The 23556-nt window shown below is 45.4% G+C and overlaps 1 protein-coding gene across 1 annotated transcript in view; it reads right to left on the minus strand.

Annotated features, from left to right (window-relative positions):
• Nucleotides 1-356: 356 nt before the first annotated feature.
• The window catches only part of LOC143173550 (endoplasmic reticulum-Golgi intermediate compartment protein 3-like), a gene marked incomplete at both ends in the record, with an annotated part of 30304 nt that continues 7104 nt past the window's right edge, over nucleotides 357-23556 (minus strand). Inside the window, 5 exons of the mRNA XM_076363795.1 lie at nucleotides 357-412; nucleotides 1343-1479; nucleotides 4042-4106; nucleotides 4713-4830; nucleotides 14483-14514. Of these exons, the coding sequence (XP_076219910.1) occupies nucleotides 357-412; nucleotides 1343-1479; nucleotides 4042-4106; nucleotides 4713-4830; nucleotides 14483-14514 (408 nt within the window). The remainder of the gene's footprint in view (nucleotides 413-1342; nucleotides 1480-4041; nucleotides 4107-4712; nucleotides 4831-14482; nucleotides 14515-23556) is intronic.

A 23556-nucleotide genomic window follows, 5' to 3' on the forward strand; every position in this document is an offset into this window, starting at 1 on the left:
CAGTACAGATGCATTCATATGGTATGTGAAAGACCGCATTATTTGAAAACAAAACGTCCTGCAGGGCATCAAAATGAAGTATTATGATAGGTCTACATCATAATGAAATGAAGTATTTAATCAGCTGAAATATTATAATAGGTCTACATCATCTACAGCATCTTGAAAGTCTGCAGTGCTGATTACAATCTGATGCCGCTCCCATGGCTCTGTAGAACATGCTACATCCCCTCCTGAAGGCTGAAATCATCTCTCCCCATCAAACAGGGATTTATTACCAGCCATGCAGACTTTAGAAAGAGCAAGATGTCAAATGTTTATGCTTTAGAAAGAAAAAAGACTGAAAGGTTCAATACCTGTAAATACGCCTCCAACGACGGCACAAACTCCCGTGAGAAAGTGTGTAAAGGACCTAGAATGAGGAAAGCAATTTGAACAACCAGCATGAGCTCAGATACCAATATGTCAGATAAGTAACAATTAACTAATAAAAACTAATTCATAATTATCATAATGTTCATCATAGCACGTGTAAGTATGCATTCTACAAATATTATAGCTGGCAACAGATTTAACAATTAAATAACCCCTACTGGCTACAGAATGGAGTTTATCACCTACTTTTATTGAGTAGCATCAGAGCAGTGCGCTCTAACGAGCTCAATGGCAACCCTAGGAGGTAAGTACTGAATTTATGGTCTTTTAATCCCTAAGGTTTTATCCATTCCTACCCAGACAGAATGCACAGCAGGCTGCTGTAACACAAAAACTAAATCCCTAAGCACATGTTAATACATTTTAAGGTGTGGGCATTGGCTGTCCCTCATTATGATCCTAAAAGATCGGACAGCTACAACCCCTTCCATTCCCCTGCAATTACATGCCTGTGATTAACGGAGGACCCGGAAAGAAGAAAGAGGTTCCACACTGACGACAACATGCAGAAAAGCTATAGCAGGTGCAGGTTGGGTAAGGTGGGTGCTGCTGTAGGTGCTGGTAAGATGGTTATGCTATGTAAATCCAGCCTTCCCATTAAAAAAGACTTTGAGGAAATTAGTCTGAACTGAAGACCATTATATCAGACTTCTGCTCGCTGCACCAACTTCCTTCTCCGTCTTGATACTGGATTAAAACGCTTCAGGTAGTATCAGAAAAACCCCAATCCCTTTCAGATGTTCACACTGAGAGGAAGGGCATCTGGGAGTGCCTCTTCCTCTCCACTGACCGGGAAGGGGCTTGGATGGCTTTCAGGCATTTGTACTGTCACGTCTGAGTGAGGATGGAGTTTTAAGCTATGCAAAATGACAAAAGGGTGAATGAAGTAGATTGAAATGTCTCTTACCTGTGTTTCTCTGTCAGCTTCACCATCATGGGCAAAAGTTCACATAGCACAAATACACCAGGCAGACCCTGGTCTCCTAGTAGCCCATTGGCTATTTTCTCATGTCGTGTAACTGAAAACTGGTTAGTCCTTACCACCTAGCAGGAAACAAACACAGCAAATGTTGTTTTGTTAACGAGGAATAGGAGAGGCTACTAAAACATGAGTTCAGTGAACCATATCAGTGTAGCCCTGCCCACTCACTTGTGGGGGGCCTGACAGTGGTTACAAAGGGTCATAAAGAGCACCATCGGGATCAAGTCTATTTTTACCACAGGCTATCAGTTAAAGCCCCACCTAGCCCAAAGAATGAGCGGTGCATCAGTCTCCAGGCTGGACTGTTTTGGTCTCTGCTGGCAAGTAATAGCATAAGCTGTCCCTCTCGACCTCAACCCCAAGTCCACGTCATCCTCTACCAAAATGCCGTCCACCTAAGCATGCTTCAGGAGACAGCACCAATGTGAGAAAGCCATATATATTCAAGAGTGAGAAAAAAAAAGTAAATAATACATAAAGGCAGGAGAGTGCCAGGGCTGCAGGAGGACACAGAATGCCCATCTCTATATAAACGAAGATCACCCTGCAGCATTCTTCTGCGCCCTGCCATTCTTTGCCATGTTGTTCATACCAGTCCTATTCTTAGAGCAAATAAATTGGGTTTCTGTAAAATGAAATTATGTTCTATCATCCCCAATAAGCTATCTGACACAAATTACGATCCAAGCTGAGAAACATACTATCCAGTTTCTCTACCAAATTCGGCATTTGGAGGTTCCAAGTACTGATTGTGTAACACAGCCCCTGGTATACATCTGGCAGCACTTGGATCCATAGTTACCATACGTATAAGCATCACGGTCTGCGTGGATTCCTCTCCTGGTGACTAATAAAAAGAAATTCTTTTGACAGGAGAAGTCCTTTGAAAACTGAACAACAGCTCTACAGTAGAATGCAAGATTTCATCAGGAGAAACAGAAGCCACGGTATACTGGGAGGTGGCCATAAGAATAGGGCTCCGCTTAACTATCCTTTGTACTTCAGGAATTTCAATCATCCACAGAAACTGCAGAGGCATCCTCAATCCAAGCAGAATGAGCTTCAAACATGGTCTGAAGGGTCTCCCAGTATCACCTCATAGCAAGTAACTTCCACCCAACTTCCAGGAAAAAACAGACGGGTCCTTTCTAGGCAGGGGATTGAAGAAAGAGTGGTCCACATAAGGATTTATCACAGGAGAACCGAGTCTTGCAAACAGTTTCAATCTTTAGGGCAGATGAAGAAACACCAACTACGTCTACCTTTCCAACAGATTCTGTTAGATTGCTCTGCCCACACTGCTCTAGCATAGCTTCGCTTGAATGTCTGCATTGTACCTACTGGGGCCGCGTGGCTCCTCAGATTTGTGGTTCCTATGCAGCCTCTGACATAACTAATAATCTGCCGGTGATTTACATTTCAGAGTGCCTAAAGCAACATGAAGGTTGTGTGGATGTGCAGTAGTATGTTGTTCTGATTGCAAGGATATGTGGTACATGCCCGAGAGTGGCACGAGTTTGGGTGAAGAGCCTGAGGTGGTAAGGGTTCCCAGCATTGTGGGGTTTGCACAGCGTTATAAAACCGCGTAGGACAAGGGAGTCATATTCTGGTGTAGTTTCATCCACGTGTAGATCAGTCCTTGCACTGAACGAGCCCCAGAACGACACTTGGGTTTCACCTCAGAGGAAGCTGGTTTGGTGTCAAAGCGAAACATGGACCACCCATGCAGCGTACAAGATGCAGAACCAAAACCTCGGAGACAGCTAGGGAGCTAAGCCATCTTGTACGTGAATGTTCACAGAGGTACTGGGGCATGTGGCACCTGTCTCTTCCTCACAGGGTTAGATAAGTACGCTGGGTAGCACTGGTGGTGAAGTCCGCACAACAGTAGAGCTGCTGCCTCTGCTGGTGTTTTCTTTGCAAAAGAAACACAACAGCTTACATCATTCTGCTGCCCTAAGACTATGGGGGCCCAAGTAATGATAACTGACAGGTTTGTTTTGTTTTGTGTTGTTTTTTAAAAAGAGGTTCTCTGTAGCTCTTGAGGTCCCCTGCAGAATGACGGCAACCAAAATAAACCCTTCCAAATGAATGGAAGAAATCACAATTCTTTCAACTCCCTCAGGCTGCCTTCAGAAGAGAGCATAAGTTTGTCTCTGTTCTCAGGATCTTCCTCTCACCCTGGTATCTCCTCGGTAATTTGTTTATCCTATCTGTCCCAAAAGAAGGACATAGTCTGAAAGCAGGGCTGGAAATCTAGCCACGCTCTTTTGGAGGCTAAAGGAGTTTTTAAATCGGAGACAAGCTGATCTTGGGTTATTCTCCAAAGAACATTTTTAGGATCTCCCTGCTGCTTTGACTTCTCCTGAGGGAACATGATGAAAATGGCATGGTCACTTTGATCTAGGTGGGATGGAGGAGACTGAAATCTGCTTCATCGCTGCGGCAACATTACGGATAACATTACACCATCGATACCGTTATTCTTGCTGGGGTGGTTATATGAAGAAAGTCAAACAGATTGTGTTGCTTCCACCAGAGGTCAGATACGGTCAGCGTCAGAATTGAGGAGAAAGTCTGAAGGCTTTCACTTGCCAAAGCAATAGGGGAAAAAAGGTACTTACTTCACCATCTACTTTCATATACACCGTGGGGACCACTTTGACAAAGTACTGAAACATCATGGAAGCTATAAGCAAAGACAGAGAGACACAATTAATAACCGGCAAAGAGCTGGAAAGCTTGACTGACAGGTTAGGTAGACGCAGATTGGTTTTGTTCAACTTGTCAGGGAACATCTTTCTGCACAACAGCTACTGGAGGTTTTCGAGGACAGTAAAGTTAATGTCTGACATAAGTTTTCCTTTTGCCAAAGTGAATCTCATTCCTGTTCCAACCAAAACCAAAACTACTGGCATTTCAGCCTTGACTAAATGGAAAACTTCCTACAAACCAGTTATCTTGCTATAGTTTTACCAGTACGACTTCTTGAAAATTCTTATTCTAGCACATGAAAACCTTTATATTTAACGGCATAGCCCTAAGAAAACATACTGAAAAGAAAGATCTTTCAGAAAGGTCGCAGAATCAAATCACGTTGGCAGATTTGTTCCAGACGAATGGAGGCAGCTGTTCCAGAAAGGCCGCGCAGGATGTTCTGCATCGGTGCGGGACGGTTTCTCTCTGCCACTCTTTCCCTTTCCCTCTGCCCTTCTGCTGCCCCTCCCCTCTCACCTGTTCCTTATGCTTTGGCAGGACACCTCCACAGGCCGCAGTCTGTGGACCGCAGAGGTACCAGCGCCGATGCCATGGAGCGCCTCCGGCCACGAGCTCCGCCGACTGGCCACAGCTCTGGCCCGTAGCGTCCCTTGCTGAGCCAGCTGGAACTGGCTGTGACTGACCCAGGGCGGCTCCTAGGCCGACCCCCACAGGGGGCCCCCCCAGACCCAAACCGCCACTTGTGCCCCGTACCTCCCCCAGCTTTCACCTCTAGAGGACAGGGTGGGAGGCCACTCCAGCCAGTCTTGAGGGGAAAAGAGGGTAAAAGGAGTTCCCAGGGGCATAGAGAAAGGCCGAGGGAGGGCTCTGGGTGGCACCCAAGGGCACACGGAGGGCCGTGGTGGGTACCCAGAGCCACGCAAAGGGCTCGGGCTGGGCACCGAAAGGCACACGGAGCGCTCTGGGCCGCCCCAAAGGGCAAGCGGAGGGCCCTAGGAAGCACAGAAAGAGAAATGGAGGGCCTTGGGAGGCACCGGAAGGCCGTTTGGCGGCCCCTCGGTTGCCCCAAAAGGCCCACGCCGGTCCCTAGGGGACATGGAAAGGCAAACAGAGAGGCCTTGAGGACACAAGAGGAGAGGAGGAGTCCTCTGGGAAAGACAAAAAGCTGAAGGCCGGTCCCTTGGCGGGACACCGAAAGGCCCACCGAGGGCCCTGGCCCGCAACCCAAAGGCCCATCAGGAGGGCTTGAGGGGACGAGAGAATAAATGCACAGACTAAATCCAGCCGTGATCTCAATGTGGCAAAGGGAGGGAAATCCAGAAGGAAAATAGACCAAGAGAACCAGAACACTATCTCGGGAACACTTACATTATCAAGTCCAAAGCTCTGCAGATCGTGAACTGTAATAGAAAAATAGTTTAACAATATAGTTCAGACTGTGATAACAAGCATATCTGTTTACCTTATTTTAGCTCCCTCTCTAGAGGGAGCTCCTCTCGTTTCCATCGCGATCTAAAATGGCAAGAAAATCCCCTGGGTTTCTCTCTTGCTTGCAGTAGGGCACGTGATAGATAAAACTGCTGCAATTCCCCTCCCGACATAGACTAGCCACTGCTAGAGTGAAGGAAAGTAACTTTAACTTGGGGTTAATTCAGATTAGGTTTTTCAGTCCTCACCCAAATGTATTCTTAACCTAGGGCAAAAACAAGATTCCAGGGGCAAGCAAGTGTGTTACCTCAGTCACCACCTGACACACATAACTCCTCTAACTACTGTAAAACACAGAGGCGCACCAGATCTAAACCAGCAACTGAGCAGAGCACGTGCCTTAATACCACATGCAAGTGCCCTAAAGGAATCATCATCACCTTAGCAACTCTCAGCGCTCTGCCTATCGGCCTTGTTACTGCTGCCCGGAGAACGCACAGGGAAAGGAAAAGTCTTTGCGGGGACGGCCTGAGCAGGGTATCTGCAAACCACTGGTGGGGCCAAGGTGACTGTCATCAGGGCTAGGATTTGGGGAATTTGGCCTGCCCTCTCTCTGCCCTTCCTGCGTACAGCACTATGACGACGCTGGCAGCACCACGCACCCCCAGAAGGGATCTGGCAAAGATACGGGCAATGGGAGGCAATGGATATCTTTTGGTTGGCTACTTAAATGGCTTTATGCAATGCCAGAAGCATCAGTCTCAGGATGAAAATATAACTTACAACTCAATTTCAGTATCACTCCTACCAGGTTTACCCAAAGTCACACAATCATCTTAAAGCAGCCAGAGGCTGTGGCGCATTTTGACACGTAAATTCACGTGCTCAGGAAGCCAGACCTCACCTTTCACCTTAGCAAAGAAAAACACACTTCAAAAATCATGGACTATTATTTTAGGAGCTGATGGAGTCAGATCACCAAGTGCTGCTCCATTATCAACAAAGATTAGGAATGCTGCCCCCTTGAAGGGTTTCTGATACACAGCCTAGCACAAGACAGGCTGCAAAGCTAAAGAACTGATTGAAACTAGTCTCTCCTTTAAAACATTTATTTAACACGAGTGTGCTGTGAACTCATTTTTTCCCATTAACACCTTTCAATAAAACACCAGAAGCTTTACTTGTATTTATATAAACCCCTTACGAAACCCAAAGATACATACATGCAAAACAGAGAATGTACAGTTAGAAAAGGAAATGCTGAGCCTAAACTATACTCCTCCTAACGCTCTGATTTAGGGAGAGGCCCTTGCATTTCACAGTTAAAACGTTCAATGCTCAGAAACTAAGGCTGCAGTCATTGGAATTAAGGCAATGGTTCTGCATTACAAAGAGCTCAGAGCTGCACTGGCTTCAGATATTCCTGTTGCTGTCTCTGACAAGTGTGCAGTCCTATTGCTGCCACTAGCACAGTGGTTTGTGTGCCTGTGCTGGCAACGGGATCAAAGAACTCATTTGGCTTTAAGAAAGAAACTCCTACTAAAAATTTGGAAATAGATGTGAAATGGTGGGCAGGGAAAGGAAAGAAGGGAGAAATGGCCTTGGGATTATGCTACGCTGTTTTTCTTAACGGTTACCAGCAACACCCTGTTTCACGCTGCAGTATTATTTGCACTTAAGTCAAGAGTTAAGTGGCTTAGCTATCAGTGAAGTGTCAAGTCCCGCTGCCTTTTGTACAGACACCAGCAGGCTAACCTTCAGTTAATAACAAAGTTCTACGGAGATCCTGGCTCTGGTCGATCTGCATTTAAACTGGACCTACTGCCAAAGGAATAAAACAGTCTTTGTCCCCCCATCTTTTCTCTTGATGGCTCATTCCTGTCCCACCCTCCTTTCGGTCATGAGCTACATCAGAGAACATATGAGGCTGAAATGTAAGTATTGCTTTATGTGAGGCTATTCTTCCAGCCAGAGCAGCTCCAAAGTAAGGTTAATCGCACAGCTGCACAAACACCTGTGCTGGCGCAGTGCAGCAATGCACAGGGAGGGACAGGGATGCTCCTCCTGGTAGCTGTGCTCCTAGAACCCTACGCAGGATCATGGTGTTTATCCAAGCTTTAACGCTTGGGTAGTCACATTCGTTAGCACGTGAAGCGGGAGCTGAGTACTGGTAAGACTGACAAATCTTACAGTAATAGCGCAGTACCAGAGAAATTCAAGGGCAGCACTTGAGAAAGACCAGTCATTAACTAACCTGTCATACTAGATTTACATCGTGCATGACCCATTTTAACAGTTATGGCTATCCAAAACAAAATTTCCCCACAGTGCTCTGCTATGCCTTCCACAGATAAAACGCCAATAACTAGTTTTTATAAAACTCCTCTCCAATAAACGCTTTACAACTCGGCGAAAAAGCATGATTTATACGTTCAGTTTCTAAAACAGTCTTCCACCAGACCACAGGTTTATTTACTTCTGATCACTGAGGATTATGCTAAGCACATGTGTAGATACTCCAAGTTGCAGATAAATGTTTAGCTAGCCATAGTATGCTTAACATAAAACAACAGGCTATTTGGCCTGCTTAGAGAAGAAACAGAACAAGGAAACAGAACAGAAGGCCTTAAGAGACTGTCAGCTAGGACCAGAGACTGTTATTTCTGAAGAAACATAAACACATTCCTTCCTTTCTGTAACTGCAGCTAAGTGCCTAGCTAGGTAAAATAGAGAGACCTGTAAATCATCTTAAGTTTGCCAAGAAGTCTGTCTGTTTCTATATAACCTCGTTTTCTTCACTGTTTCAGTAACACAGTTTTAAGAACTGCTGTCTATCTGAAGAATTCTCCCCCATCTTGCTTTTCTGACCTGAACAACCACAAAGCCTCCTTAGACTCTGAAATTCAGTCCTTTACCTGTAAAACAGGGTTAACAGCACTTATGGCCACTCAGGACTCTGTCAATAAACACATTAAGACAGCTATCCAAGCACGTTGCTCCAAGATGAGCTAGGACAGCAATTTTCAAACTGGGGATGAATTTTCTGGAGGAAGATATCTTACAGGAGCACAGCGGCAGGAAGATGATGAGTGGCATCGTGAAGAGGGGACTGAGGCAGGGAGCAACACAGAAAATGTTGCAGTTAGGGGAGGGAGCGAGCAAAGCCGAGAGCCTGAACCCTCCACCAGCTGTTACTGAGTGGAAACATCGCATCTCAACCTGTAATCACCATGATTACCCTTAAAAAAATCCAAAGGCTTACAAACCCTCAGAAAACCTCCTACTGAGTATTCTGAGATTAGCAGGCTTGGTGCATGAATTCCCAGGAGAAATTCTCTAGCCTGTTGTACAAATGAGATTAACTGAGATAATTATCCCATCTGACTTCAAAAGGCAGAAGTCTCTCCAACGTGTCACCATGTCCCCTCAATTACATTATCTGCACAGAGCAACTAATAATCTGCCAACACATTATGTCCAACACTGATATATCAAAATCGTTTCAGACAAAGATTTGCAACCTTTTCCACCTGGTGACCTCCTTTACCACAGAAGAATGACCTGGGATGGCTCTCCTTTTAGCTTTCAGGAAATCTTCTCAAATCCCAGCCTAGATCAACAGCTCCTCCCAAAGGAGATTTATGGGCACAGCCAATAATAGAAATTACGTTAGCTCTGTAGTAAACAGTTTTGGGGGAAAAAAGAAAAAAAAAAAAAAGGATACAGCAACACTTACTCTCAACAGCGTGCACTGCAAAAAGGAGAAGAGCAGGAGAGAAAAGAGAAATATTCAGATCCTCACAATTAAAAGATACAGAGATTCAGATAAAGCAGCATTTAAAACTCGTACCAAAAAGGGGAAGAGTAACAGCTTTGCCGGTGTGCTTTCTAGGCCATATAAAATGACTCCCTAGCTAGCCTAAGGACTGATATATGGACAAGCAATCATTTAAAGAGTAACAGAGAAACAAAAATGCAGGAATTAATCACTAAAAGGAAAAATACAGTGGGATGTCCACAGATGTTAAGTGAGCTCTAAAGCAGCATGCTGGTTATATTTAGATTCTTTTTCAGTCTTAAGGTAATAGAAAGGTCATTTTAGGAGCAACCAAAGCTATCCAGAAGCGCACTCAAGGTTTACGTTCACAACATATTAACATTGAAAGCTGGGTAACAAGTTTTTGTTCTTAATCAGTCCTCTGCTTCTTTCATCACACCTGAGGCACAGAGAAGGTAGCAAACCATGAGGTTGTTCTTGTTCATTCTGTTGCAAGATCCCAACAAAGGTGAATACCTGGAAGGATGCGGGGCAGGGGAAATGTATGTTTGGATGGCATATCTCAAAGGAGGTTAAGTAACCTCCTTTTTTGTTTGTTTCGAAAGACCGTTCACGTATATTCCACACTGTGCACGACTAACCAATAACTGTCATAGACTTATACCTCCTCAGAGGCGGGCCTCTGAATCCTTCACACAGCAATTTCGATCCGCTTTCCCAAATGCTACCTCCCTGGTGGTGTGTCTACAACAGCACGGTTTTGGGTATGGAGAAAGTATGGAAGGTATGGAGAGCCTCCAGATGGCTCCCTGACAAACATTAGGCATTCCCAACAACTGGTATGACTTGAGCTCTGACGGATTATAGTCCAGTGACAAATGGAAATGTCACGTTTGTGGTCTCCAAAACAGACTTGGTATAACTTGAAAACAGTTTGTCCATCTGCACAGAAATGGGTGAGACCTTGCATCTTTCAGCACCAAGACAACCAAACTCTGAAAGGAGTTTGCCAGCGTAAAAAGAAAAGTCCTTAGCAATGCTGAGGATGAAATAAGAACCTCGGCCTCCAGTATTCAGTTTGGGGATGAAAACGGTCAACTCCCTGGCAGACGCTACTTTGGGACACAAGTTAGAATGAGCTCACACAAACACCCTCTATGGAAGGAATACAGGTGATCAACCAGAGGATTTGGATCTCCTCCAAATGAAAGGACATTTCACAAGGACACTGAAATGGTGTCCTTGACTGATGGAGATCGAGTCCCACGGGGTTTTTTTTTCCAAGAATGTTGAAGGGCAGGAGAAGAGCTCAGATGAGGAACTGGTACCTGTAGAAGGCCTGTGCAATAGTAACAGCCCCACAACTAGTAGGACTCCTGCAAAGGAACAGAGAAAGAAGCTGCAGTCTCTGCGGAAAAAAGAATTAGTGTCACTTGGTCTTGGTTGCCAATGAGAAGTGCCAAGGGACCTAAAAAATGACAACCAGTCTTCAGCCAAAGCCTGTATGCCCTTTTGCAATTCAGCACTCAAAACATTAAAAAGTATGTAAAATAAGAGAGGCTATTAGGGGTCATCCATAGTGTCCAAGGATGCCTTCAAATAGGTCCTGGCTGTCAAACAAATCTCTAGTAGAGAAAGGAGTAAACCCTCCCTTAAGTACGTAGGCAGAACATTAATGAAGGTGTACAACTGACCAGTGAATTTGTGCTCTTAGAGAGCTAACAAAGCTTCGCGCATTTTAGGCAAAGCTCGGTGACTCTGAGTAGGCAGCTCCTTTTCCCAAACCATCATCGTCTCAAAGAGCAGCTTACTTGGGATTTTTCCTTCCACAATCATCACCACAAATGAGGAGGAAAACAAATGGTAATCACAAAAATAGTGCCTTCAAAGATAACTTTGTTCCTTCCATTGACCACGTAGGGCATAAGAAAACCACAAAATTCGGACCACATACAGAACTGCTTCACCCACAGAAAGCGTCACGGTCATTGAGTGTGTCTTTAGGACAGAGAATGTCCTGAATGTTGTCATCAGTGTCAGCTTCTTTTCTAGGGAATTGAAGGAATCTAATGATACTTTTTAAGGAATCCTGAAAAGCTCTCTGGCTGTCAATAAAGCACGATGGGCAATGTCTTCCCTAAAAAACAGTGATGATGGCACCTCAGCAACAGAATGGTCCAAAGAATCTAAAGGATGAGTGAGAAGCCTCAGCTTCCCCTTGACTAGAAGAAATATGGCAAAGAAGGAGGAAGTGATATGACAATCATCTCTCTCCTGAGGAACCTATCACTAAGGTCTCTCCCGCATGCTGGAAACTCGCTGCCAACCACCGCAGCTGAAGCAGGAGATGGTTGCTACTGTACAGGCATAGACAGAAATGGCAGCAGCGCCTGAACCACAAACCTCAGGAGGTTCAAAAGCTAGACCATTCAATCATTCCTCTTTTCTCTGAGACAGGAAGGAAAGAGAGAAGGTATGAACTGCTGCAGAGAAAACAGCCAGGATATCCAGAATCACAACCTGGCATAGCTGGTGCTGGAGGCTGTCTTTACAGAGGCACAAGTGAAAGAGATGACTTCACCAAAACCTGCAGCACCCTGCATAAACTGAACATAAAATCTCAGTTTAGGATTCAAAGGCTGCGGAGCAGACAACAGTGAAGCAAGCCCAATCTCAGCTAGTACGAAATGAATAAGCAGGGCTTGAGGCTGTGCTGCTTGGAACAGAGGACTGTAAGTATCAATAATGTTTGACTCTGGTTTTCCCTTGATGCAGGAAAGCCAGCACTACTAGTTTCAGTGCCAAAAAGTCTGCTTGGAAGCGCTTCAGTCCTCCTCACGACCTCCTTCACTCCTCCTCCTAACGACCTGGGATTTCTCAGTGCAACCGGACCACAAATGAGCTGAGGAACAAGACAAGACCATTTGCAGCCGGTATGACATTCAGGAGTTGGGGGTCTTCTCTGACACTGAAGATGGAGCATCACGGTGCAGGCTTAAAAGCAATCAGTTTTCAATGCTTCCAATAACTTGGGATGAAAATCAGCATCACTGCTTGCTTCAAAAGCAAATGCCCGAAGTTTCAGCTCGTATTATCCACGAACACAGCATGCAAAGGACAGACAGACAGAGTGAGCACCTGCCCAAGAAGCACAAGCAGTGTATTTACGCACTAGCTAAAAGGTAATTAGCCATTATAGATGGCACAAAGGCATAAGATCAGCCGTGTGAATTCTCCTAGAGAGAACAATTTTGATGACCTGAGATGAGGAATGAATAGCAACACACACTAAAATGTCTAGTAATGATGAAAACTAAGGTAAAATATGAACAAACTCTATGCTGCAAAACTACCTCTAGCAATAAAGTGCTCAGCCTCCGATGGTCAGCTGAGAAGAACATAGCATCTCCTTGATGCTATGATGAACCAGCCAAGAGGGAAAGCACAGTAGAAGTGTGTCTTTTATAGATACAATGGGGGGTCAAACTTTATCAGTTCTTGAGTCTTCCAGTTAGGTATACTGGAAATGTGACTATGGATGGATAAAAGTTGCATTAACCTAGCAGAGCCGGACCTTTCTCTTCAGTTGTCTAAAGACAGAAAAACACCCTCCCTCAATTTCCAAATTACATTTCCTTCAGGGCCTGGGGGTTATGGGAAACCAAAAGGAATGCAAAGTTGTATTTAATGACTGTGCAGAACAACTTTCACCTAGGTTGGGTACATATGTATAAATACGAACCAACATCAAAAGAACATGAGAACAAAGGTTACATACAAGCATAGAAAAACATCCACACAAACAACAAGGGAAGTGAAATCATCTCACCTGGATTTAACATTCACGCAGGCAGAAACAAAACAAAATAAAAAGGACAAAATAACTTTTTTCTTACAAGTAGACAAACTTTTTTTTTTTTTAACACAGTTTAAGTTTCCCAGCATTTCCAGTGTTTATGGTTCCTTCAGACACATAAACATTGCATAAAGACAGGAAGGAGAACTTGTGTTAAAACAAGTGAAATGTCAAACGCTTACTTTGCAAAAAAAAAGATTATCAGGAGACCACCAGAGGTCCTTGGGGCATAAAGATTACCATGGTATAAGGATATTTAAGAAATAAGCCTGGGGTCACATAAGATTTGGGTAATGCATTTTTCTGAGAAAGTTTGAGATGTTAGGGGCTTGATTTTTTTATGAACAATCCTCAGGACATTTAGAATGCCAAACGCAAGTGAAATACGATTTGAATCTATTTCAGCAGATGTTAGCCTATGAAGAGATAACGCACTTGCATCTCTTAAGGGCATGAGATTCATAGGCTACCTACTTCAAAACTTTGATTCCTGTTAGTCAATATACATGTCTGCATTAAAACACATACACATACCATATTGTCAATAAGTAACTCAGAATCACCAAATGTGATTGTAAATAATAAAACCTGATATTCAGTAAACTCTTAAGAAGGGTGGCTTTCATGAGGCTTACCCACTCATACAGTATTTAAAAATGAAAAAAATTGGAGAGCAATTGCTGATAATTTGATTTTGGTGGCTACTCATTAGCATTCTCCTGATTAGGAAAGTGACTGAATTTAGGCTGCCGTATTTAGCTAACGTTAGCAAACTTGAATGTAATTTCCATCTTTTTTCCTAGTCTAAACAAGGACCTCTGATCTCCTCTCTCTTAATGGAAGGACTTCTGCCAAGCCAAAGACAAAGAATCAAGGTTCATGGATGTGAGAAATGGGATGAACTCCTCTGGGCAAGGTGGCTCCCTGCCTTTCACCTATATTCGTCTCACATTCAGCTGGTGCTGTCAAACCTCGCCTTATGCTGAGTTTTAGAACCTATAAAGTATTATTTCAGGCAAATGATTTCTGGGGACAAAATATGAGTATGCGAGAACAAGAACACAGACAAGGAGAGAGAACTGTGTACGGAAGAGGAAGCCCACACAAGAAATTAATAATCCCTGAAAAATAAGACTTCTTCTGGGTCATATCTATCCTAGGGCAGCTACTCAAACAAAATAAAAGGACATAAAGATTGAGCTACACACAATTAAAGCTAACATAACTAAACAGATATAAAACTGCACCTTATTCAGTGCTGGTTCTGGTTGGCGTGTGTGTTAGCCCTCTGTCTCCTCTTACTTCTTATTCTGCTTTCTGAAAAAAAGCAATTTCAACTTGCTTCTACCCAGGAGAGAAGTTACAGTTTTGAAGATGTTGACACCAAGCACACGACAAAAGCTCAGAAGCTCAGATCAGAATTACATTTACAGTCAGATTTACGAAGTGCTTCTGAGTAGGACCCTTCGCACTGTCACAAAGATGCCTGTGCAGATTCCCTAGCTGAAGATCTATTAAACAACAGTAACCCTCAGGAGAAGGAGAGCGTAGCAGCACAAGAAACAAAAGCTGGTGTGCTAGCTTCAGTATTTGAATAGCACCGAAAAATAAAAGTATGGACTCGGGTCTAACCATCAGCTGTACAAACGTGGTATAGCTGCTCTGACACGAGGCAGGGAGAGCGGTGCAATGGAACGAACTTTCCATAGTACTGACGTTCTTGTTCACCCCCTTATTCTCTGCTGATTCAAAATGGTAGGGAACAGAAGGCAGTAGCAAAAATACTGTCAGTCATCACAGTTTTGTATCAAATAGGTCTATAGTAAAATTACTACTTTTATACGATTGTTAATGTGGTTTTTGACGATAACAGTTTGGAATACTCAGACTTCTCTTAGACATTCAACTTCATCCTGCAAGACATTCTGTTAAGTGTATTAATAGGTCTGAGCATTAACGTAGACCTTCTTAAATGGTTCAAAAAATCACACGCTTGTAAGTTCTTGTGTGGAATTACGATCCAAACGAGATATTTCCAGGGGAGCTCTGGAAATATCTCACAGAGCTCTGTCCTCTGACTAATACTAGTCAAGTTCTTTATCTGTAATTAAAGGGGAAAAAACCCTTCCTTCTTTCTGGAAACTTAAAAAAAAAAAAAAAAAAAAAAAAGGGAGTATGAAGAAACGTTATACTGAGGCAGAAAACAGTCTCAGCTTCATGTACAAGAAAAAGACCAGGCTCTGAGCTGTCCATTTCCCTCAGAGGTCAGGGAAAACTCCTTGGTTGTCAGTTGGTGCCATGAAAACATTGCCCAGGAAAAGGTTAGGAAAAAAGGACATCACGTGTTACAAATAACTAGGAAAGCAAGAGAGAACAAAAGGAAGAAAATCGTTAAATCCTTCCACAGAGGACCATCTGAGTAAGCTGGAACTCTTCAGCGGGGGAAAAGACATGGCCCGTATGCTGGCACAGGAAAGGTTTATGACATCCTGAGAGGCAGGGAGAGAGCGGGCAGCGACCATTCACTCTTTTCCAACAGAGGAACAAGGGCCATCAGATACAGCTAGTCGGAGCAAGCAAATGAGGGGAGGTGGTTTTCCTTACAGCAGAGCAGACCTGCTGAACGCCTTGCAACAGGGTGTTGTAAATGCAAATGTTTACATGGGTTCATGGTGAGATGGGAAGAGTACCTGAAAGAGAGCCACTGAGGGATCTCCATAGACTGTAACAGGCTCGGGAGATCCCGAGAGCTGAAAACAGTTGCACATGGAGAAAAGTATGAGGGGCCTTTTTTCCTCATTATTTAATGTGACAGAATTCCCAGAAAGAAGAAAGTTTGCCTGCCCATCATCCCTCCTCCTACTCCTTTTCGCTGTCCTCAAAACACTAATATTCCTAACTCTGCCTCCAAAAGGTTTGCAGTAACTACATAGTCCTTTCTGGTTTTCACCTGTATTTTCCCACTGAATTTTCAATTCAGTTCTGCAAGACTTCTGGGGCACGTGCAATTAGAGAGCTATCCTGACCTCACCCCCTCCTCTACGTACACAGAGTACTTGCTCTCAGGACAGCCAGCTTGCATTCATGCCTATCACAGAGAACAGATGCAATGCAGAGATGCTCCTTGTTAACTTAGGTACCTATTGTGAAGTTGTAAACGCTGGCTGTAGTTAGGTTGCTGTTGTGATGCTAGTTTAAGCACACAAAGCAAGTTCTGCAGGAAGAAGTGAAATATTTTATTATTAACAACAATTAATATTGTGGGGAAAAAACAGGCCTTTCCTCCCCCCCTCCCCCCCCCGAAAAGTGCTTCTTCATCTGTAGAAACTGTGCTCAAAAGCTTGCTTCTTTTTTCTCCAAATACACCAGCTACTCTCACAAAGCACATGCACATTCTCCCCCAACCTTTACCTCAGTGGTACAGGTTAAACTGGAATGAGTGATAGGAAGGGGGAAAACCAGGCTGAAATTAAAGCTCTTTGTGAAACCCTGACTACAAATTTCACGCTTCAAAAACTTGATCAAGGGAACTCCAAACATTCCATTAAACCACAACTATTTTTAATCAAGTTCCTGTTAAAGATTTAAGGTAGGGACTGGGGCAGCAAAGTCCCTCCCACTGTAAGACAAGATCGGGTTCGAGACCACCTGCGGAACCTGAACATACATAAGTCTATGGAACCCGACGAGATGCATCCCAGAGTCCTGAGGGAACTGGCTGATGCAGTTGCCTTCCCTGTGCCTGGGAACAGGGACAGATCCTCCTGGAAGCTATGACACTGTCTCCCACAGCATTCTCCTAGAGAAGCTGGCGGCTCACGGCTTAGACAGGTGTACTCTGTGCTGGGTCAAAAACTGGCTGGACGGCCGGGCCCAGAGAGTTGTGGTGAATGGAGTTAAATCCAGTGGGCGGCCGGTCACGAGCGGTGTTCCCCAGGGCTCAGTTTTGGGGCCGGTCTTGTTTAATATCTTTATCAATGATCTGGATGAGGGGATCGAGTGCACCCTCAGTAAGTTTGCAGACGACACCAAGTTGGGCGGGAGCCTTGATCTGCTCGAGGGTAGGAAGGCTCTGCAGAGGGACCTGGACAGGCTGGATCGATGGGCCCAGACCAATTGTATGAGGTTCAACAAGGCCAAGTGCCGGGTCCTGCACTTCGGCCACAACAACCCCATGCAGCGCTACAGGCTTGGGGAAGAGTGGCTGGAAAGCTGCCTGTTGGAAAAGGACCCGGGGGTGCTGGTCGACAGCCGGCTGAACATGAGGCGGCAGTGTGCCCAGGCGGCCAAGAAGGCCAATGGCATCCTGGCCTGTATCAGAAATAGTGTGGCCAGCAGGAGTAGGGAAGTGATCGTGCCCCTGTACTCGGCACTGGTGAGGCCGCACCTCGAGTACTGTGTTCAGTTTTGGGCCCCTCACTACAAGAAGGACATTGAGGTGCTGGAGCGTGTCCAGAGAAGGGCAACGAGGCTGGTGAAGGGTCTGGAGAACAAGTCTTATGAGGAGCGGCTGAGGGAACTGGGGTTGTTTGGCCTGGAGACAAGGAGGCTGAGGGGAGACCTCATCGCTCTCTACAACTACCTGAAAGGAAGTTGTAGCGAGGTGGGTTTTGGTCTCTTTTCCCAAGTAACTAGCGATAGGACGAGAGGAAATGGCCTCAAGTTGCGCCAGGGGAGGTTTAGATTGGATGTAAGGAAAAATTTCTTTACTGAAGGAGTGGTTAAACATTGGAACAGGCTGCCCAGGGAAGTGGTTGAGTCCCCATCCCTGGAGGTATTTAAAAGACGAGTAGATGAGGCGCTTAGGGACATGGTTTAGTGGGTGGTGGTGTTGGGTTGATGGTTGGACTCGATGGTCTTAGAGGTCTTTTCCAACCTCAATGATTCTATGATTCTATGATTCTATGATTCTCCAGGAAAGCAGGGCTCCATCACATGTAATGGTTACTTGGGAAGACAAACGCCATCACTCCAAACGTCGTGTCCCCCCCCTTCCTTCTTCTTCCCCCCAGCTTTATATGCTGAGCATGACTTCATATGGTATGGAATATCCCTTTGGCCAGTTTGGGTCAGCTGTCCGGGCTGTGCCCCCTCCCAGCTTCTTGTGCGCCTTCTCAGCTGGTAGAGCATGGGAAGCTGAAAAGTCCTTGACTAGTGTAAGCACTACCTAGCAAGAACTAAAACATCGGTGTATTATCAACATTGTTCTCACCCTAAATCCAAAACACAGCACTGTACCAGCTACCAGGAAGGAAATTAACTCTATCCCTGCCGAAACCAGGACAACAACATGTCTCCCTGCAATGACAGGCAAATGCCACATTCCAGGACAACACTCCCCAGGAACGGCATTCCTGAGGGCCTCCAATAATTCACCTCCCTTGGTGCCCAAGCACCCAATCTCTGCCCAAACATTGGTGATGAACATTGCCTCGCAGAGCAGCTGGGACCAGGGGAAAATAAAAACATCTAGGGGAAAAAAAAATCCCCCAGATGTTTTTTTTTTATTATAGTTTTCTAAATGTCTGAAAAGAAAAAAATCTCAGCTCCACACACAACCTGCAAAGAAACATAAAAAACACCACCACACATTCATGCATGTTGACATGCATGTCAACACACACCACTCATTCAGCTACCGCACAAACCACCCCTCGCTCTCAACTGATCCATTCTGCCACCAGCCTGCCACAACAGGCCATCACCCCATGTCTGCGGCACTCCGCAGGGCCCTCAAAAATTGCCCTGCCTATGAAAACCCCAGCCCAAGCCCAACCTCCACCCAAACACTGGCGATGAACGTCACCTCACAGACTGGCCAGGACCTGGGGGAAAGAAAAAAACCCAGCCAGGGGGGAAAAAAAATATTCCCCAGCTGGGTTTTTTTCTTATAGTTTTTTTAATAACATTACTCTCAACATTAAATACAACCTGCAGTAAAGTACCTCACACATACAAGGTTAGGCACATTGAGAATCTAACACTCCTTCAACAACTGCTCACTCCACTCATCAATTGAAACACAGTTGTTTCACCACCCACCTGCCATGATAGCATATTGCCCCAGTTCTAGAGCCATCCCTGGAACCGTCTCGCCACAAACCTCAAAACTACATTGCCGCTCCATATGATTCCAAGTTTCAGCCTTCTTAACAGCAAGCCAAGGAAGATGTTAGGCTTCAATTTGTATGCTCTGGCAAGACTCGCTTGAGTATTTTCTCTGGTCATCCAAATCACCCTAGGCCACCGGCAAAACGCAACTAAAGGGACTCTACACCCTGCTTGCCAATACCTACTGACTATCCAGAAAAACAGCCCAGACAGCCTCCACTCAAACAGGCCACGCTAATCAAACCTTCTAAAGCGAGTCACCTGGATGCTGACCAATAGCTTGACAAGACCAAAGGTCTGTCTTGGTTTTGCATAGGCTTTCTGACTACAGCTGGGAAAAAACCAAACCCCGGATATTGAGCCCCATAAATAGAAGTTAAGCCAATTTCAACATTAAACCCACTTGACTACCATGCAAACTGCCACTCCCAAAAGGCCAGAGCCCAACCTCTAACCCTAACCCGAACCTGAACCCTAGCCCGAGCCCTAACCCCTAACCCTAACCCAAACCTAAACCCGAACCTGAACCTGAACCCGAACCCTAACCCGAACCCTAATCCTAACCCTAACCCAAACCCCTAACCCGAACCCTAACCCTAACTCGAACCCGAACCCCGAACCCGAACCCGAACCCTGAACCCGAACCCGAACCCCGAACCCGAACCCCGAACCCGAACCCTGAACCCGAACCCTGAACCCGAACCCGAACCCGAACTCGAACCCCGAACCCGAACCCGAACCCCTAACCCGAACCCGAACCCGAACCCCTAACCCGAACCCTAACCCCTAACCCGAACCCGAACCTGAACCCGAACCTTAAGCCTAACCAGTTAGGTAATATTTAGGGATTAGGGTCGTGTTCTGGTCGTAGAACGGCGGTTCCAGTCGAGTTTTACTCACTTCCGGTGTCTTTGGCTGACTTCCAATGCTATTGGAGGACTTCTGGACCACAGAGACTATCTTCTGGTCTGTTACTCTATGGTCCAGAAGTCAGTATGTATGATCCGGAAGTCCTCCAAGAGCGCCGGAAGTCCTGCGCACCATAGAGTCTGAGCTCTGGACTATGGAGTGCTGAACCGGACCATAGAGTGCGACACCGGCCGATAGTGTCTGTGGTCTAGAAGTCCTCCGACAGTGCCCGAGGCTGTGTTGGTTTTTTCCTCTCTATAAAATGGTAGATTCCATTTGTAACCCTTTGTGTGCTGTATATTTTTTGGTGGTTGACTTTAAGGTGTAGGGTTTTCTTATTGTGTTTTATGGGTGGTGCAGTTTTTAATTGTGGGGTGGGTTAGGGTTTGCAATAATGTATGTTTTGTTTCTTTATTATTAATTCAATTTGTTGTGTTGGTTTGTGAGGGGAAAACATTTGTTCCAAATTTGCATAACAGATTAGTATTCTAACTTCTTGTTATGCAAAATAATCCATCAATTTGGGGTAGTAAGTGGTTGCAAAATGTGTGTAAATCATTACTCTAGTCAGAAATTACTCCTAATTGGAATACTAATTACTCATATTTTCAGTAATTTTTTTGTTTATTACATATAATGTGATGTAAGAAAAACCTTTACAATAATAACTCTTGTGCAGCGGTAGAAAATGGCACACTCCCAGGGAGTAGTTTTTTTTATTTTTACTTTTTTTATTCTTTTTAAATTATTTGTAATAGTTACTCCCCAGGAGTATGCCATTTTCTACTGCTGCTGCTTTTTTCTTTCTTAAAATTTTAAGAAAGAGACAGACACACCAACCAAAAATAAAGACAACAAGACAGACGCACAAAAATACCCCCCAAAGACTGACAAAACAACCACAAAGACAAACAAACACAGACAAAAAAAAAAAAAAAGACACGGGAGACAAAACAGATGAAACAAAACTTTATTAAAATCAAGCTTTTTTAATATACCTTAGAACACTAACAAGGACTGGTTTAACTTCAATAATTAGCTCTTGCTGCTATAAAGATAACTAAACACACCATATTAGCATTTCACCTTCTCTAACCTAGTTGGATAGTTTTCCTATAATCCTAATCAGCAATTCATGCTCGCTATCATCTCATTAACATCAGGGTTTTGATTGGGCATCGATTGTGCCCAAGTAGAAGCGATCAAAAGGGACTTCAGGGCACTGGGGCGATTGGTTGAAGGATCATGTGAGGAAAACACAGCTAGTGTTTTCCTCAATCCCTACAGTGGCAGGGAAGAATACTGAAAGGAACAGGAAAACACACCTAATCAAGACGTGGCTCAGGGGCTGGTGCCATCGGCAGAATTTTGGCTTTTTTGATCATGGGGAGGTTTACACAGCACTGGGCCTACTGGCGACAGATGGAGTTCAGCTGTCTCACAGGGGGAAAAGGATTCTCGCTCATGAATTGGCAGGGCTCATCAAGAGGGCTTTAAACTAGGTTCAAAGGGGGAAGGGGATAAAACCAGGCTCACTAGAGTTGAGCCTAAGGGTTGCATGCCAATGCTGGGGGCAGAATCGATAGCCGAGCTCAAGTGCATCTACAACAATGCACGCAGCATGGGCGGCAAACAGGAGGAGCTGGAAGCCATTGTGCAGCGGGATAGATATGACTTAGTCGCCATCACAGAAACACGGTGGGGTGACTCCCACGATTGGAGTGCTGCAATGGGTGGCTATAAACTCTTCAGAAGGGACAGGCGAGGAAGGAGAGGTGGTGGGGTGGCTCTGTATGTTAGGGAGTGTTTTGATTGTCTAGAGCTCAACGATTGTGATGATGATATGGTAAGGATGAGGGGGAAGGCCAACGAGGCAGATATCCTGCTGGGAGTCTGTTATAGACCACCCAACCAGGATGAAGGGGCGGATGAAGCATTCTACAAGCGGCTGGCAGAAGTCTCACAATCGCTAGCCCTTGTTCTCGTGGGGGACTTCAACTTCCCGGATGTCTGCTGGAAATAAAACACGGCAGAGAGGAAACAGTCTAGGAGGTTCCTGGAGTGTGTGGAAGACAACTTCCTGACACAGCTGGTAAGTGAGCCTACCAGGAGAGGTGCCTCGCTCGACCTGCTGTGTACTAACAGAGAAGAACTGGTGGGAGATGTGGTGGTCGGAGGCCGTCTTGGGCTTAGTGACCATGAAATAATAGAATTCTTGATTCTTGGTGAAGTAAGGAGGGGGGCCAGCAAAACCGCAACCACAGACTTCCGGAGGGCGGACTTTGGCCTGTTCAGGACACTGATTGAAAGAGTCCCTTGGGAGACGGTCCTGAAGGGCAAAGGGGTCCAGGAAGGCTGGACGTTCTTCAAGAAGGAAGTCTTAAAGGCGCAGGAGCAGGCTGTCCCCATGTGCCGTAAGAAGAACGGGTGGGGAAGATGACCGGCCTGGCTGAACGGGGAGCTCTTGCTGGGACTCAGGAAAAAAAGGAGAGTTTACCGCTTGTGGAAGAAGGGGCAGGCGACTCAAGAAGAGTACAGGGATCTCGTTACGTCATGCAGGGAGGAAATGAGAAAGGCAAAAGCCCAGCTAGAACGCAATCTGGCCGCTGTCATTAGAGACAACAAAAAATGATTTTACAAATATATTAATGACAAAAAGAGAGCCAAGGAGAATCTCCATCCTTTATTGGATGCAGGGGGGAACATTGTCACCGAGGATGAGGAAAAGGCTGAGGTACTTAATGCCTTCCTTGCCTCAGTCTTTAATACGCAGACCAGTTATCCTCAGGGTACTTGGCCCCCTGAGCTGGAAGACAGGGACAGCGAGCAGGATGAACCCCCCGTAATCCAAGAGGAAGCAGTTAACAACCTGCTACGCCACCTGGACGCTCACAAGTCTATGGGGCCGGAGGGGATCCACCCGAGAGTGCTGAGGGAGCTGGCGGAGGAGCTTGCCAAGCCACTCTCCATCATTTATCAGTGGTCCAGGTTAACGGGGGAGGTCCCGGACCACTTGAGGCTTGCCAATGTGACGCCCATCTACAAGAAGGGCCGGAAGGAGGATCCAGGGAACTACAGGCCTGTCAGCTTGACCTCGGTGCCGGGGAAGATTATGGAGCGGTTCATCTTGAGGGCGCTCACAAGGCATGAGTGGGACAACCAGGGGATCAGGCCCAGCCAGCATGGGTTCATGAAAGGCAAGTCCTGCTTGACCAACCTGATCTCCTTCTATGACCAGGTGACCCGCCTAGTGGATGATGGAAAGGCTATGGATGTGGTCTACCTGGACTTCAGTAAGGCCTTTGACACCATCTCCCACAGCATTCTCCTAGAGAAGCT

The sequence above is a fragment of the Aptenodytes patagonicus genome, unplaced genomic scaffold (genome assembly GCF_965638725.1).
Source record: "Aptenodytes patagonicus unplaced genomic scaffold, bAptPat1.pri.cur scaffold_127, whole genome shotgun sequence".
NCBI classification, from domain to species: Eukaryota; Metazoa; Chordata; class Aves; order Sphenisciformes; family Spheniscidae; genus Aptenodytes; species Aptenodytes patagonicus.